This window comes from Perna viridis, chromosome 10, assembly GCF_037379345.1.
Source record: "Perna viridis isolate PV_CMFRI_1.1 ecotype Kerala chromosome 10, ASM3737934v1, whole genome shotgun sequence".
Taxonomy (NCBI): Eukaryota; Metazoa; Mollusca; class Bivalvia; order Mytilida; family Mytilidae; genus Perna; species Perna viridis.
In genome coordinates this window covers 14,418,416-14,433,291 of record NC_142454.1, presented here as the reverse complement: position 1 = coordinate 14,433,291, position 14,876 = coordinate 14,418,416, and the positions used below count along the sequence as shown (strand labels likewise).

Genomic DNA, 14,876 nt, shown 5'->3' with positions numbered 1-14,876 from the left:
ACTCATTCAAGTGTCTAATACTCACCCTTTGTTTGGTTAAGCTTCCTCTCTGTATAGTTACATTAATATTACCACATTTACTAGAATGACTAATGGGCTGTGATGCTATTCCTGTACAGGAAAAATAAACATCTTGAGAAATAAGACAATCCAATTGAAACTGAAACAACTGTACAATTTACAAAAATATACTTTCAAGTTGTTTTCACAAAGTACCTACTGTTATATATAATTAAGCAGTAAAATTACCATAAAACAATAAGGCCAGTAATAAAATTTGTCGTTTTGGTTTCATACCGTAAAACAAATATATAGTAATTAAATGTAGGTAAGGATTTCTTTTTTTTTTTAAATTGAGAAGTCTCAAGTTTAACAGTGCTTTGGCCAAAATGTCCATAACAATGATAGGGTAGGCACCAAAAACTAAGATATTTTGGGAAACCTTAAACACACTACTTTTTTATATGTCCTAAGAAAATTATTCATGAATTAAGGCATAAATAATATTTCATCAGAAGACATTGATGATACCATAAATAGGAGTGCATACAAGTGACTTCATACAAAATCAACCTGCAACTACAGTCACAACTGTAAGAATATCCAACTAAGCACAGAGAAATCTGCTGAAACAGAATCTTTTTGGGTGTGATTAACTTGTTAGGTTTAAGTGGTTTTCGAGTTTACACAGAAAAAAATGAATTGAAACTGGTATAAATGGACATTAGAAGATGTCTGGTTAGGACAGGTTTCTGGTTAATTGGTTAAAACAGGTTTAACTGTAATTGTTACATGTCACCATTTTTATAACCTATAAATAGATTTTTTTAAACATGAGACACTTGTAGGTGCTGTATAATGAAAAAAACATGACTTCTGTTTCCTGCAACCCTACCTACACCATTTTGTTGTGCCAGTCCTAAACATTTCATACACCTTTTTTGGTTCAACCACCTTTTAAGTCTGTATTTTTTGTCATTAAATTATTTTTGAAAAAATAAAACAATATCCCTACCTACCCACCCATCTTTTTCTTGCTGGAAGTAGGAAACAAGACATTATTTTTCTTGCATTACACAGCCAAATGTGCCACATATGGCAATCATATGGTGCTCGATTCATATGACAATCATATGATATTTAACATGTGGTGGTCATATGATTACCATATGATTTTCATAATATGGGCTTGAAAAAATGATAATCATGTTTTTGAAAAACATGTAACTATCATATGATAACCATGTGATAATCATATGTTAACTGAAACATGTGATTATCATATGATGCTCAATTCATATGATAATCATATGATGCAAACCATCTGATTCTCATGTGTGGCACATTTGCCTGTGTATACTTTGCATTGTTTACTGAAAATTAAATCACAAGTATATGAATTTAAGACTGTTACTATTACATTTACAATATTGACTGTTTAAATAAACTTGAAATAAATTACATTTGCATTGATATGACCAACAAAGACGAAAATTACAAGATACTTTTTCTAAACTTCAGCCTTACATACCAACCTGATAACTCTCTTGCTTTTCTTTCAAATGCCTGAAAAATGAAGTAAACAAGATAAAACACAAAGAAATTTATAACAAATCAAGCAATTAGATCGTTACAAATAAGTTTTAGAAAATAGAGAAAATGACTACTTTTCTTACTTTAGTGTCAGTTTTAGAATGTAGTTGTATCCAAAAGAAAGATAATAGATTATTTACCCTGAAAGATAACCAGCTCAATTGGTCTTCTAATTAAAGTAAAGAGCAACAGAGAATGTTACAGAATAAATGAACTTCATGCTTAGGTCTAAAATAAATTACATGTATTTCCACTAACCTTACTGACCCTAAAAGTTTTTGCCCATCCTAAAGTCACTTTGGCAATTTTAGACAACCACTATTTTTTTTAAATCTGAATGCATTTTCAATACAAACCAGTAAAAAACTTTTGAAAAAATAAATAAGATTTGCCCCCTACCTACTGACCCTAAGGCCATGTTTTTTAGGGTATGTTAGCAGAAACACAAGTATTTTTTTCTTGGCCTTAAGCTTTGCACTAATTACTAATTTTTAAAATTAAATCAGTTGTTTGAACTAGAATATTAATTCTATTTTGTTAAATGGACTAATACAACAAATTCCAACATTCAACATCCTAATTTAAGCAGGTATCATGAACCAGATGTCATACCAACCCTGTAAATTTCATGGTGTGTATATATAATACAAATCATTTGTCTGCCACAAATAAGCTGTGTGCCATTGTGTATCATGTAATGTGTGTGGTATCACAATATATTGTTTTACTTTCCCTTTTCAAATTACTTTTAAAAATGATCTAGAAACACTTTTTAAAAACATTTTTACTCCCTTGAGTAGTTCAGGAGGAGATGCACTTGCAAGACATGTGGACAGATAAGCAGACAGACAGGCAGACACACAGACAGAGTGACTCCTAAATACCTTCCCTCTCAAACTTATTTGTGGGTGTAGAATAATAAAAAGAAGCATTCTTTCACAATACTTAACATTATTTTTACACAAAAAAACTGAAATATATTAACAGTGGTCAGATGAACAAATTGAAGTATATTCGGTATGATTATGGTGTAAATGGGTAATTGTGCATGAATATTTAACACAATGCACCTCATATCAGAAATCTGACACATTTCAGGTGTAAAAACTCACCCTAAACACTTCTCCCTGTGACCTGTAACAGACTACTACTACTGACTTTATAGAGGTAGATTTGTTTGACCTTTCAAAGTCAACAACACCATCCAAAATAGAATTGGAGAGGACATCCACAGGGTAACCTAAATACCCTGATCCAAAGGGAGGAAAAACAAGGGAGACCATTCTGTTCTGACTGGCTGTTTCTAGACAATTCTTCATTGCAGATTTCAAAGCCTGAAATATAAGTCAGAAACATGAGAAAAATAATCTTCAGCTAATTCAGAATTGGAACTGTAATGATAGTCTGAAATAGTACTGCAAATTCAACTGCATATCTAATTCCAGGTTTCATGAATAAGGAAAAAAGTGAAATGGGCATAACTTTCTCCTTTCCGTGTGAATGTGATTGATAATATAATGAGCTACAAAACCATATCCATTGTAAATGTTTATATATATACTTTGGAACTGTGTGTATCCTATCAAACAGTATTAACAGTATCCAAGGAAAACATCACAACTATAAAACTTAAAATAAATATATCAAACAGTTCAGCTGATATTATATAATACACTATAGTACTAAACTTAGAAAAGTCTGATAACAAAAATTCAGCTTAAAGTTACTTATGTTGTCACGCTAGGTATACTCCAAAATGTTGGATATTAAACAGCACAAAAAATTACTTACAACATATAAACCACCTATATAAAGACACATACCTAATTTCAAATCAATCCATCAACTGAAAGTCAAGAATATTGTGATGGAATTTTGGTAGACAGACAATGTAATCACACTTTGTGAGGGTGAAATATTCATCAAAAGTATAGATCTGTTTTTTTTTTTCAAGATAGATGGATAAATGGACAGACATATCTTCAGGATAACACATCATACAATACCGGTATGTAGATGGGAATATAGAACAACTTTGTTCTTGCTACAGAATTTTCAATTAGGGGGTAATAACAAATGTTAGCTTTGATCTTGTTCTTTTTGCAATATTTGTTCTCGATAAGTTACAATTTTTTATTTCTACCTACTTCTGGCTATGAAAAAAAAAAAATAAAAAATCCTGTTAGCAGTGGATGCTTTTGATTCTAAAGAAAATTGAAGTATGGACAAACTTGCAAAGATTACAGGACGTAAAATAAAACTGTCATCATACATTTGTGCTTCCCATATTATTTAGAACTGTTTTTTATCTTGAAATGCAGAAACTGAATGTCAGTCTTGACCACTGGTTTCTGAATTATAAACTGTAATCAATAGTTAAACAGTATCCTACTTCACACACATTTACATATCATGTTCCATTTCTCCTTTTTCCCAAATTTTTAAAGCTGTCCAAAAGTTCGTTAACTTTCAAAAACTACTTTAACTGCATTAATCCTACACGATAATTATACTCAAAGAAAACCAATTTCAGCTTCAGTAAATAATTTCCTTGATGAACAAAAAATTTCCAAAACTAGACAATTTTCATCAATTTGAATTTTCCCACCCATTTTACTTGTTTAAAACCACTACTCTTCACCTCCTATTTATTCATCATAAAATATTAATGATAGGATAAGATTTTGACTGATAAGTATGTTAAATGGAACATGCTTAACACATTTAATGTTTCTTAACACATCACTGCAAGAACTAAATTCCCTATTTTCAATTTTATTACCAAACATCTTCCAAGGCCACAAAAAAGTCCCTCAAATCTTCCATTGATGTGAAGACTAAATCTTAATTTTATTTTGCAGAAATAATAGAATATTATTGAACTGAACAATTACCAAACATATTTACTGGTTATAAAAGAGATATTGAATAATGTAAAAGGAATTGCATATGATCTATATTTTCTTGTAGAGTTCAGAATTAGTAGGGAAGTTCCAGACATAAGGTATTTGATCCTGCAGGATCAAAAATCCCCAAAAGGCATCCAAAAATTTTGATGGCTTAAACAATGAACTCCTGATGTAGATGTCATACTGTTCTTATATGCTGATATTTGATGTTCCTGAAACATACTTCCTTGTTAGAGTCATCCCATTTTGGCAGCGTTATATGGTAGATATTTTTACAATTTAGATTTCCACCTCCAGTTATCGCCACTTCATCTTCAGAAATCCCACTTGGATATTTTGATTGGCATTCGCTTTGTATTGAACTACCACCTTCCTCAGCAATAGCATTGGAACTACGACCTTTTGACAAAACAAGGTCATAATCCACACTGTTCACAATTACATCAGCCTGAAAATTAAAATGAAATACAGATAAGATAGAAAGATTCACTGAGCACCCCAACCAGTTGAACTCTGTTCACTTGGGGCAAGTGTGGACACTGTATGAAATTTTGACACACTCAAGCACAGGGACTTACAATTGTTACAATAAAAAAAAAAATCAAAATCATACCAAAATAAAACAGCTGATTTTTTTAGGGGTGTGGCCTATTCGACCCTTTAAAACTCGAGATATCTGAAATCTGATTGATAAAAGCAGGCAGGGGTTTTCAAAAGATATCCAATGAAAAACATTTTTTTTTAAGTCTGACTAAAGAAAAATTTATTTTTAGGTCCCACTTTTGCCTCTATAAACTGAAAATGCTAAATGTTTACAAAAAAACAAATTCAAACAAGAATTGTCAAAATGGAATGAGAAATAAACCTACATCAATCTAATATAAACATCTATTTTACCCCTTTTGACCCCTTTTTTTGCAGAACAGTAGGGTCCAATGACTTCATCTTTCACAGCAAGCTTCTTCTAGCAGCAAGTAACTATGTATCAAAATTTCATGACATTAAGTTCACTACAATTGAAGTTATCCCAGAGAAACAAAAAAAATAAAGAAAACAACAGCATCATAACATAATACAATCTTATTTTTTGAAGACGTAAAAAAACAACAAATACCGGGGTCATTAAAAAATTGAATGTTCAGGATAGGTAATCTAAAACAACTAAATACAGAAGTACTTGAAAATCAGAAGAGAAACTCAAAACAAGCATAAATTAGAGGTTCTAAAAAATCTGAAAAAAATATAATCTGGAGGCCATATTGTTTTATAAAGCAAATAAAACTATATCCAATCATTTTTTATTCACAGAGTCCATCCTTACACCACTGGATATTTATGTAGACCTTACCATATGAATGATTGAAAGTTTCTTTCTATCTACTGAAAAATTTCTGGTCTTCCAAGGGTAATAGTTCCAATAAGGAATTGTCCAACAATTTTAACCAAATGGAGACTTTTGTAAGCCTTATCATATGGATCATTTCATCAACTGAAAGTTTCTACCTGTTATGGTTTTTAAGATATTAGCTTAAACCTGCAAAAACATCATTTTTCACATTTCAAGGGCTCTAATTCTAAAAAGTCTTTTTTCTTTTTTAATGAGATGTGTTTTATTAAAAGACATGGTGGTCCTGTTTATCCACTGACTGGTATAACTTAAACAATTTTTGAAGAAAATACCCAAAGAAAACTGATGACCAAATTTGTTTGCAATCTATTCAGGTTTTAAAAGAAAGTTTTTTTAATTACAAAGACACAAAGTATTGACAATTATTAACAAAAACCTTCAGTCCAGGTGAGCTTCAATGTAAAAAGCATATTAATATCTTTATTGGTGTGCATCTATACCATAAACCCATAGAGATCAGTAAGACAAGGCTTCACAGGGTTCAGCTTGATATGACTACAGAGGTCAACCATTAAGCAGTTCCACCTACAGGCCAGTATGCATGAACACACCAATCAAACTTGATACAGCTTGGTTTCTTTTGTGATTAGACACTTGACACATGATAAGAATCATTTTTGACCCCTAATTCCTCAATGGTTCCAGTTACAACCTCCAAAATTAATATCAACATTCCTTTGGGGGTAAGGTATTTTGTGGTAGAATTTCAAAGAGATCCATTTCTTTTTACTCAATCAGAAAAATGCATGTTTTGGGTCCCTTTCTGCCCCAACTCTTAATTGGCTCATGTCGTGACCCCAAATATCAATCCCAGTCCCCTTTTAATAAATGGCATGTTGTAGTACAATCTAAACGAGATCCATTCAATTTCACTCAAGTGAATGTCTTGACATCAGGAAAGTACTTGTTTCTGGCCCTTTATTCCTAATTGAATCAAGTCATAACCCCTAAAATATCCAAGCCTTTCTTTGGTAGTATGGCACCTTGTGGTACAATTTCAAAAAGATCAAATTTAAATTATAGTCTAATTATTGTCTGGACATCAGGAAAACACTTGTTCCTGATCAGTCCCAATGACTAAATGTCTTAACCCCCAAAATCAATCTCAGTCTGACCTTTGTGACATAGATTATTGTAAAGCAACATCATAGACATTCCTATGCTTTTACTGGAGTTTCCAAGTGAAATTTTATTCTATACTTGTTTTTGGTCCCTAATTCCAGAACGGTTGGGGCCAGAACCCAAAAATTCAATACCATCCTTCCTTTTGTGCTTTGAAACCTTGTTATGAAATTTTATAAAGATCAAGCAACTGATATTTAAACCAAAGGTCTAAAAACGATAAATACATGGACGATGATGACAACAGCACCATAAGGATAGTATCTGACAATGCTAATTCTGCCAATAAAACAAATAAATTTCATGTTGAAATATTTTCCTTTCAAATTCACGCATTTAGCCTTATTTATACTTATCAGGGGAAAACATAGGACATGTTTATGTTTCTCATCTTGATGAACATATTTTTCCTCAATTTCAGAAGAATATAGTTTTCTGTTCTGTTCTGTATCAATCAATAAAAGTAATGATTGAATTCTTGCCTACCTTTTCCTCAGTTATCTTTCCCTGTATAATGCTGACACTGATCTTTCCAATTCTCAATACTTTACGTCTCCTTGGCAGCTCTGTTGTGGTCAAAGCAGTTGTTGATTTGGAAATAACTATAAAAGATAAAAGAATTCTTACATACCCTTAAGGCCTTTCAATTAGAATGGACGCTTAGTCCTGAAAATGAATCTCACATTTAACTTTGATCTCTGTGAAACCGCTTCTGTTGGAAAATTTTGAAATTTAGTAAATTTTGTTTAAAATAGGTCTCACTTGATAAATTACTTAATGGTTCCCTCTTGTTGTAATATTATATTAGAGTGTAGTACCACTGTATTCTTTCACATTCAATAAACTATTTATTAGCTTTTCCAATTTAGAATGATGACCACAATCAACATACTCTATTTTGAATTGTTCAAAGGAAGATTGATTCTGAGATATTAATTAGCAGTGTCAAAAATGCCGAAGTATAAGAAATCAGGATCATATAATTCTCCTCTCACCTCTATTTCCCAAATTGGTTTTCACAGCCTCCTGGTTCTCCTTAGCTTCTCCTTTCCCTTTGCCTTTGTTAATTAAATTACCCATTCTTTGAATTAAATTTACATTCTAAGAGATTGGTGTTGCATCTACAATAATATACATTAACTATTACTTAAATAAAATGTGTTTTTTCATTAGTTTTTTTTTATCTCAGGTTGAAGTAGGACACAAACTATACAAACGTTTCTCTTGATACTGAGAAATATATTGCTAATACAGTGTAACCTGTCAAAACCAAACCCTCTGTGGACTTTAACATTGGTTTGGTTTAGACAGGTATGTAACAAGTATCAAAACACAATTGAATTGAAATTTTAAAAAAGTAATGAAGGGAACCAAGGTTATAGCGGTAATCAAAAGAATGTAATCCAGGGACGAAGACCAAACATGGAAAACAGATATTCACAACAAAGAACATAGAGTAACTAAAATCATACATACAAAGTAACAAAAGCAAATGAGCAACTCGGACTACACTAAAAACTGGGGGCATGGACCAGGTGCACCGGTAGGGTAAGTGTTTGTAAAAAGTGTTTGGTTTAGATAGGTATTTGGATTATTCAGGGTTTGGTTGAGATAGGTTTTTCAGAATTAAGAAGTTCCAATTTCTCACATTTTAGTCCTGTTTAAGTTCTATTTTTAACACGTAGCAGAAAAATACTTCAAATCTATACAGGTTCACAGGTCCAAGATTCCAGGTTGGGGGAGTCAATAGAAACAACCATTCTGTACTGCATGGCAATACAAAGTCCTCTACTGGAAAAAAATTATATTAAAATAAGAACATAATGCAAACTACGTGCATAATTAGTAGACAAGAAAAGTGCAGAAAACTGAGTCTGCAGTAATTTTCTTAGTCCAAGGTCCATAACTCAGCAAAAATTCTGCAGAGCAGAACAAAATTTGAGCTTGATCTCCCACCTGTCTATGTAAACAATGTACCAAATATCAAGCATGTATCTGCAAGAATGGCCAAATAAAGTCCAGAAAACTCTGTTATTACAGGGTACATGAATTTCCTGTCCAAGGGCCTATCTCAGCAAAAAATCAATGGACCAGAACATAATTCAAAGTTGTACTGTAACTTGTCATAGTCAAGCACTTCATATCTGCAAGCATGACATAAAAAAGTGCTGAAAATGAATTTACCAGACTGATAGAGCGCAGACCTAAAGTCCGAAAGTCGCCAGTAGGGAACTAATAAATGCCAAGTTATGCAGACCAAGTAAAGTTATGGGGAAGAATTTGAAAAAAATCAAGAATTAATGCCCACCCAACCTTGGATACCTTCCTGGTTCATGTGGACAGTATTCTTAATGGAGCCTCCTGATGCCCCTCTGAATTTTATTATCAGAAATTTTACCTATGGAAAATTCAACTACTATACATTAAAACCCTAGGATCTGTTCTTTACCAGACATACTTTTAATTTACAATTGCTTTTTAAATTCTTTTTAGTTACCATGGAAATGTTCACAAGGCTAATCTACTTCTAAATTTTCTTTACGTACATAATGTATGATAGCCACTCTATAGCAGTATCTGATTTTAGTTTGTTCACAATGTCATAGTTTCCTTTCCTCTTGTATCTGCCATGGATGTGACATTTTATGAGCAATTCAATGGGTGTTTCTAGGAATGCAGGAGACACTTACCCTACTGGTAATTGATTCATGCCCCCAGTTTGTAGTGAAGTGTGTGTTGCACATCTACTTTTAATTAGTTCAAATCCAGGCCTAATCCCTTGATTTTCCTTTCAAGCTTTCATGATTATTGAGAGGCCTGATGGATTATTTTTGTTCTTGGTGATCAACGCATTTTCGCTATTGTGACCTGTTTTCTACAGATTTATTTTCCGTGATTTGTGATGAAAGCATTGTTCGTGAATCATTTTCATTGGAGTTTTACGTTCGTTCTTTGTGATTGAGACATATATTTTGTTTTCGTGATTTTTTTTTCATTACGGAAATAAAGAGTTCCATTGAGTTGTCTTTCTTGGCTTAAAAAATTGAAGTGGCACGATTTAATTTAGAACCTGGGAGAATTCAACATGTAAAACAAGTAATGAGCCAGTAATGTATTTGATTGTAGCTTAACTGAACCAATCTATAAAACAAACAACCAGCTTCTGAATCTCTATTATCGAGATTGATTGGGGATACTCTTTTTATATTTACGAGATCCGTGATCACAGAAAGTTATTTTCTGTGAATCGTGGTTGACAAAAAAAATTAACTCGTGAATCATGATGAGACACCCCTCCCCCACCCCACATCAGGCCCCTCATTATTCTAGAAAATTTTCATAGAACTTAAGTGCAGTAACAAAAGATATCTATAATTTTAAAGCTACATACATATAATCAATATGCAAAACTTCTTTCTTCATTGTGTGAGGATTACTTAATTATCACTACAATATCTCTAAGATTACAATATTAAACATAGATAGCTCTAAACAGGAAGAATGTGTGTTTTGATAACTTTTTTTCAGACCAATCTGGCACATTTTTTGTATTAATATCAATTTAGATCGGAAATCATAATTGATATAGCAGTCACCAGACCCTATAGGTTTGTAAAGCCATTAAGGTTTCAATACAGATAGTTTAGAGTCCCCTTTAAAGGTTTCTATTATATTTTGTAATCCAGCCAATTAACAACTTTTACTGCGAACTTAATATGCTGATAAATTTGGTTTCATCAACAATGATCTTGTTAACCTGAATAATCCAATTATATTAGGTTCCCTGTGATCACTCCTCAAGAGTAGAAGTGAAATGGATACAGATCCAATTAAAATTTGCTGATCTCTAACCTCTTATTAGTACATGTTCATTTCTTTTCATTTACCAGAATAAACTAGTTGTTCATTGTCAACATATTCAAGCTGCCTACAAATGCTTGATTCTTAGAAGCACAACAACAGTTAAAAATGAAAACCCTATGAGATAACAATCCTAGAGAGGAAATATAAAAACGAATGCTGAATACCAATTGAAAGAGTTATCTTCAGATACTTCATGCAAGCCCAGGTGAATCAAAATTTTCACAAAAAAGGGGGGAGAGGTTCCAATTAAGAAATATATAAGACAGGGTTCCATGGTTTTATTTGCCTCTTTTTTTTTTGTGCCAAATTTTAATCAAAAGAGTAGATCTAGACCTGCCCCTAAACCCATCCTGATGTATCACACAATGTATCATGCATTCATAAAATATGGAGCATTTGTTTGCATTACACGGGCATGCTGGTCAATACTTTGACATTCATGTTAATGTTTGTGTTTTTAGGTGGCTAATCCCACAGTTTGTAGCACTGGGGATATAATTAGTTAATAAATCGGAGAAATAGTTGAAGCTAGTTGACAGGTTCATGCATCTAAGGACAGGATTAAGTATTTCAACAATTGTGGTTTAAGTTTGGACGATGTGAGACAGTTTTGCCTGGAGGTCGATATATTGAATTTCGACATGAAAATTTGGAAACTAGGAAGGGCCAACTAGTAGTGAGTAGTTCAATTATGCAGTATTATGAGGGTTTTGTGTTCAATCATCTAGGTGTTCCATGTACTAGTAAACCATTATCAAACCTGAAAATTATACAAACTGGAGCACTGCTAGCTAGAATGCCAAATGCATTTTGATTAATTGAATGACTCATTCATAATTTAAATTAACAATAAGCTTGTGCTTATTTAAGTTTGAAGTTGATCCTCCTCTCAACAAGGACTTTTATTTACACTATCTATTATAAAAGACAAATTTCTCTACTGTACTTATACTTCTTATCTTTTACTATTTGTTGTTGTGTATTTAATACACAGGTTTAGCATGAGCTTATCAACATGTTATAATCTGACGTTTGTGCTTCACTCATGGAGGCGACCAAGCAGAATTCGCTTCCCAGGACGGCATAAATATTTCGAATAAAGTTCTGCCATTTACTTAAATGTACGTATACACTCAGGTGCCAAAAGTTTGTCAACTTTATTTCAAGATGGCGTTATTGTAAACAACAAACGTCACAATAAAAATTAAAAATCATACCTTTATTTATGACATAAAACTTCAATATTTTGTAATAAATCCTTTAGACATTAACACTTGTCGGCAACGTTTCGGCAATGTTCCGTATAAGCTCTGCAGGTATGTTACACTGATCTTATTCCAGGCCTTCCAAAGTTCGCGTTTTAGGTCCTCCGTGTCTTTAATGTGAAAAATGTTTCTTTTTATGTGATTTTTCAAGACCAGCCAAACATTCTCAATCGGATTTAAGTCCGGGCTCTGTGGTGGCCAGAAAAACGGTTGAATTCCATTTCGCTGCTTCCAAGTTTCGGTTTCTCGGGACCTGTGCACGGGACAGTTATCATCCATAAACTGAAAGTCATTATTCGGAAAGTGTTTAATGATAACAGGCCATAAAAAGTCATCTAAAGTCTTGATATATTTCTCCGAATTCATATTTCCGTCAACGAATGCAAGCAGTCCTCGTCCGAAGTAAGTAATAGTACCCCAAACCATAAGCTTCAGACTACGAGTCGGGCCCTGATTCAGATATCCAAGACAATAACCACGCCATTTTTCGTTTTGTTTTCTCCATACCTTCACTTTACCATCCGGTTTTATAACAATAGTCATCTCATCACTGAAAATAACTCTCTTCCAGTTACGGTTAGCTGTCCAATGTAGTTTTCCACGACAGAATTGTAGGCGTTTCTTCCTGTTAACCTCGCGTACTCCAAGTTTTTTCGCTACTGTCCTCCTATTATACCCAAGCTTCTTCAATTCACGTTGAACTGTTCTACGAGACAGTTTCACATGTGTATCACTATTAAGTTCCGCTGTTATGTCGTTCAAAGTTTTCCGGCGGCCTTTCTTTACAATCCTTGTCAATGCGTTTTCTCCGCGAACTGTCAAAAGTTTGGGATGTCCTTTCCTTGGTGCGTTTTCGTTGTTTCCACGTTCTCTATACCTCTTCAAAACTTTGGAAACTGTAGACTTATGTATCTCCAAGATTTCTGCCACTTTAGACGACTTAAATCCACTCCTAACCATAGATAGAATGGTTTCTTTGGTTTGAACATCAAGATCTTTACCTCTCTTCCCCATGTTTACAAACACGCGAATAATGACGTAACAAAGAAAATGACGTCATTTTTGACCCAGTCACCATAAAAGTTACTTATTTTACTATTTTTAAACCAACAATTACAAAGTTGACATGCATTGACATTGTCACTATCGGTATCGGAAAAATTAAAAGGGGCCGTGGCCGGACTAGCGTCTATGTGAAAGTTGACGAACTTTTGGCACCTGAGTGTACGTACATACCTTAATTGCCTTGTCGAAGACGAAATGAATAGCAAAATTATACCATATAAACCTCCATGAAATGACAATATCGTTCTTTATATTCTAATTAGAGTTAGTAAAAGCTTTCAGAGTGCCTTCCTTCGTCAGATATGCAATATCACTTCTTTGTCGAAACGAAAGTAGAACTATAGGCTTAAGGGGAGATAATAATTTCCCGCCAGATAGGAATACGGGGAAACAAGTAAAAATGTTAATGTCTCCACTACCTCGAAAATAACGATAAAGGGATTTGCGAGAGCACATCGTGTTGACCTCTGTTTCACTTAGGGCAAATGTGGACAGCTTCGGACACTGAATCCCAAAAGAGATTATGATATAAGGAATCCACAAAATTGGACATATTAAACAAGTTGATACGTTTTTATGTGACCCCTTATATCTCGAAAACCATTTGAAATATAGTTGTATCTGAAATCTAATTGAAAAATTCGGGTATGAATGATTAAAAAAAAACATCTCAAAATTGGACCAAAAATTTGAAAAAGTGATTTTTAGGGTGTGGCTCAATTCCTTACAGGGTTCAGGAAAAATTTAGCAAGAAAAAAAATCTTTAACTTTTTCATCATGAACTCGTATTTATAGACCATTACGGTGTATCCATCTGCACCATTGAAACTGATTTGTTCAACTTGTAATAGTTTTCCTTTCCTCTTTCGTCTACTCCTGACTTGACTTTTTAAGAGCAACTCGGCAGGTGTTCCTAAAAAAACAGAGGGCACCAACTCTATCGGTGCACCTGGTCCATGCTCCCAGTTTTTAGTGAGTCTAAGTTGCCCATTTCCTTTTGTTTTTTTGTATGTATTTTTTTTGTTTTTTTGGTTATTTTATGTTCATTGTTTTGTGTGACTGTTTTCCATGTCTAGTCTTTATCCCTGGATTACATTCTTTTGATTTCTGCTAAAATCTTGGTGCCCCTTGATTACTCTTTAATACATGTACTCCACCATAACTTTTAAAGAGGATGTTTCCAACACATACAAGATGTCATATTATGACTTCCACTCTTAATCAGTTTTAAAATAGATTTAGATGAGCAGTGGACATTTTTGAAAAAAATACTTTGAAGATATTGCTGAAAAATTGCATAAGTCCTCATGTTTTACCTTTTAAGAGTAAAGAAACATTCTGTGACATGAATCAATGCCATAAATGTTGAAAACACAGGTACTTGATGTCGAAAATTTTTTCTATTGTTTTTAAATTGTGGTGTCAATCATGATATGGTGTGATACTACTGTAAATACTGCTTTTATACTATACAAGTTGGATTCTCCAATATATGTGATTGACTGGTACATACTGCTATATCCTCTATATTATTCACATTCTGATACAGAACCTTTCTAATGAACTTTGAGCTGAGTCAGTCAAAAAAGTAGTCAGGATTTGTATAAGGATGTGGTGCAAGAATATCAATACCATTAAATACTCTGAGTG

General features: G+C 33.1%; 1 protein-coding gene across 3 annotated transcripts in view; it reads right to left on the bottom strand.

Annotated features, from left to right (window-relative positions):
• The window catches only part of LOC148604649 (protein mono-ADP-ribosyltransferase PARP15-like), a 32,788-nt gene extending 19,218 nt beyond the window's left edge, over positions 1-13,570 (bottom strand). The window contains exons 1-7 of one of the 3 annotated variants that reach the window (XM_088547492.1): positions 13,441-13,570; positions 8,028-8,153; positions 7,519-7,634; positions 4,726-4,950; positions 2,706-2,927; positions 1,536-1,566; positions 26-111 (exon numbers count right to left, since the gene is read on the bottom strand). In XM_088547492.1, coding sequence (XP_088403618.1) covers positions 26-111; positions 1,536-1,566; positions 2,706-2,927; positions 4,726-4,950; positions 7,519-7,634; positions 8,028-8,112 — 765 coding nt within the window. In that variant the 5' untranslated portion in view covers positions 8,113-8,153; positions 13,441-13,570. Of the gene's footprint in view, positions 1-25; positions 112-1,535; positions 1,567-2,705; positions 2,928-4,725; positions 4,951-7,518; positions 7,635-8,027; positions 8,154-12,113; positions 12,252-13,397 lie in introns of those variants that run through there. The other 2 variants (XM_088547493.1, XM_088547494.1) reach the window with 2 other exon arrangements.
• Between the last annotated feature and the right edge of the window lie 1,306 nt (positions 13,571-14,876).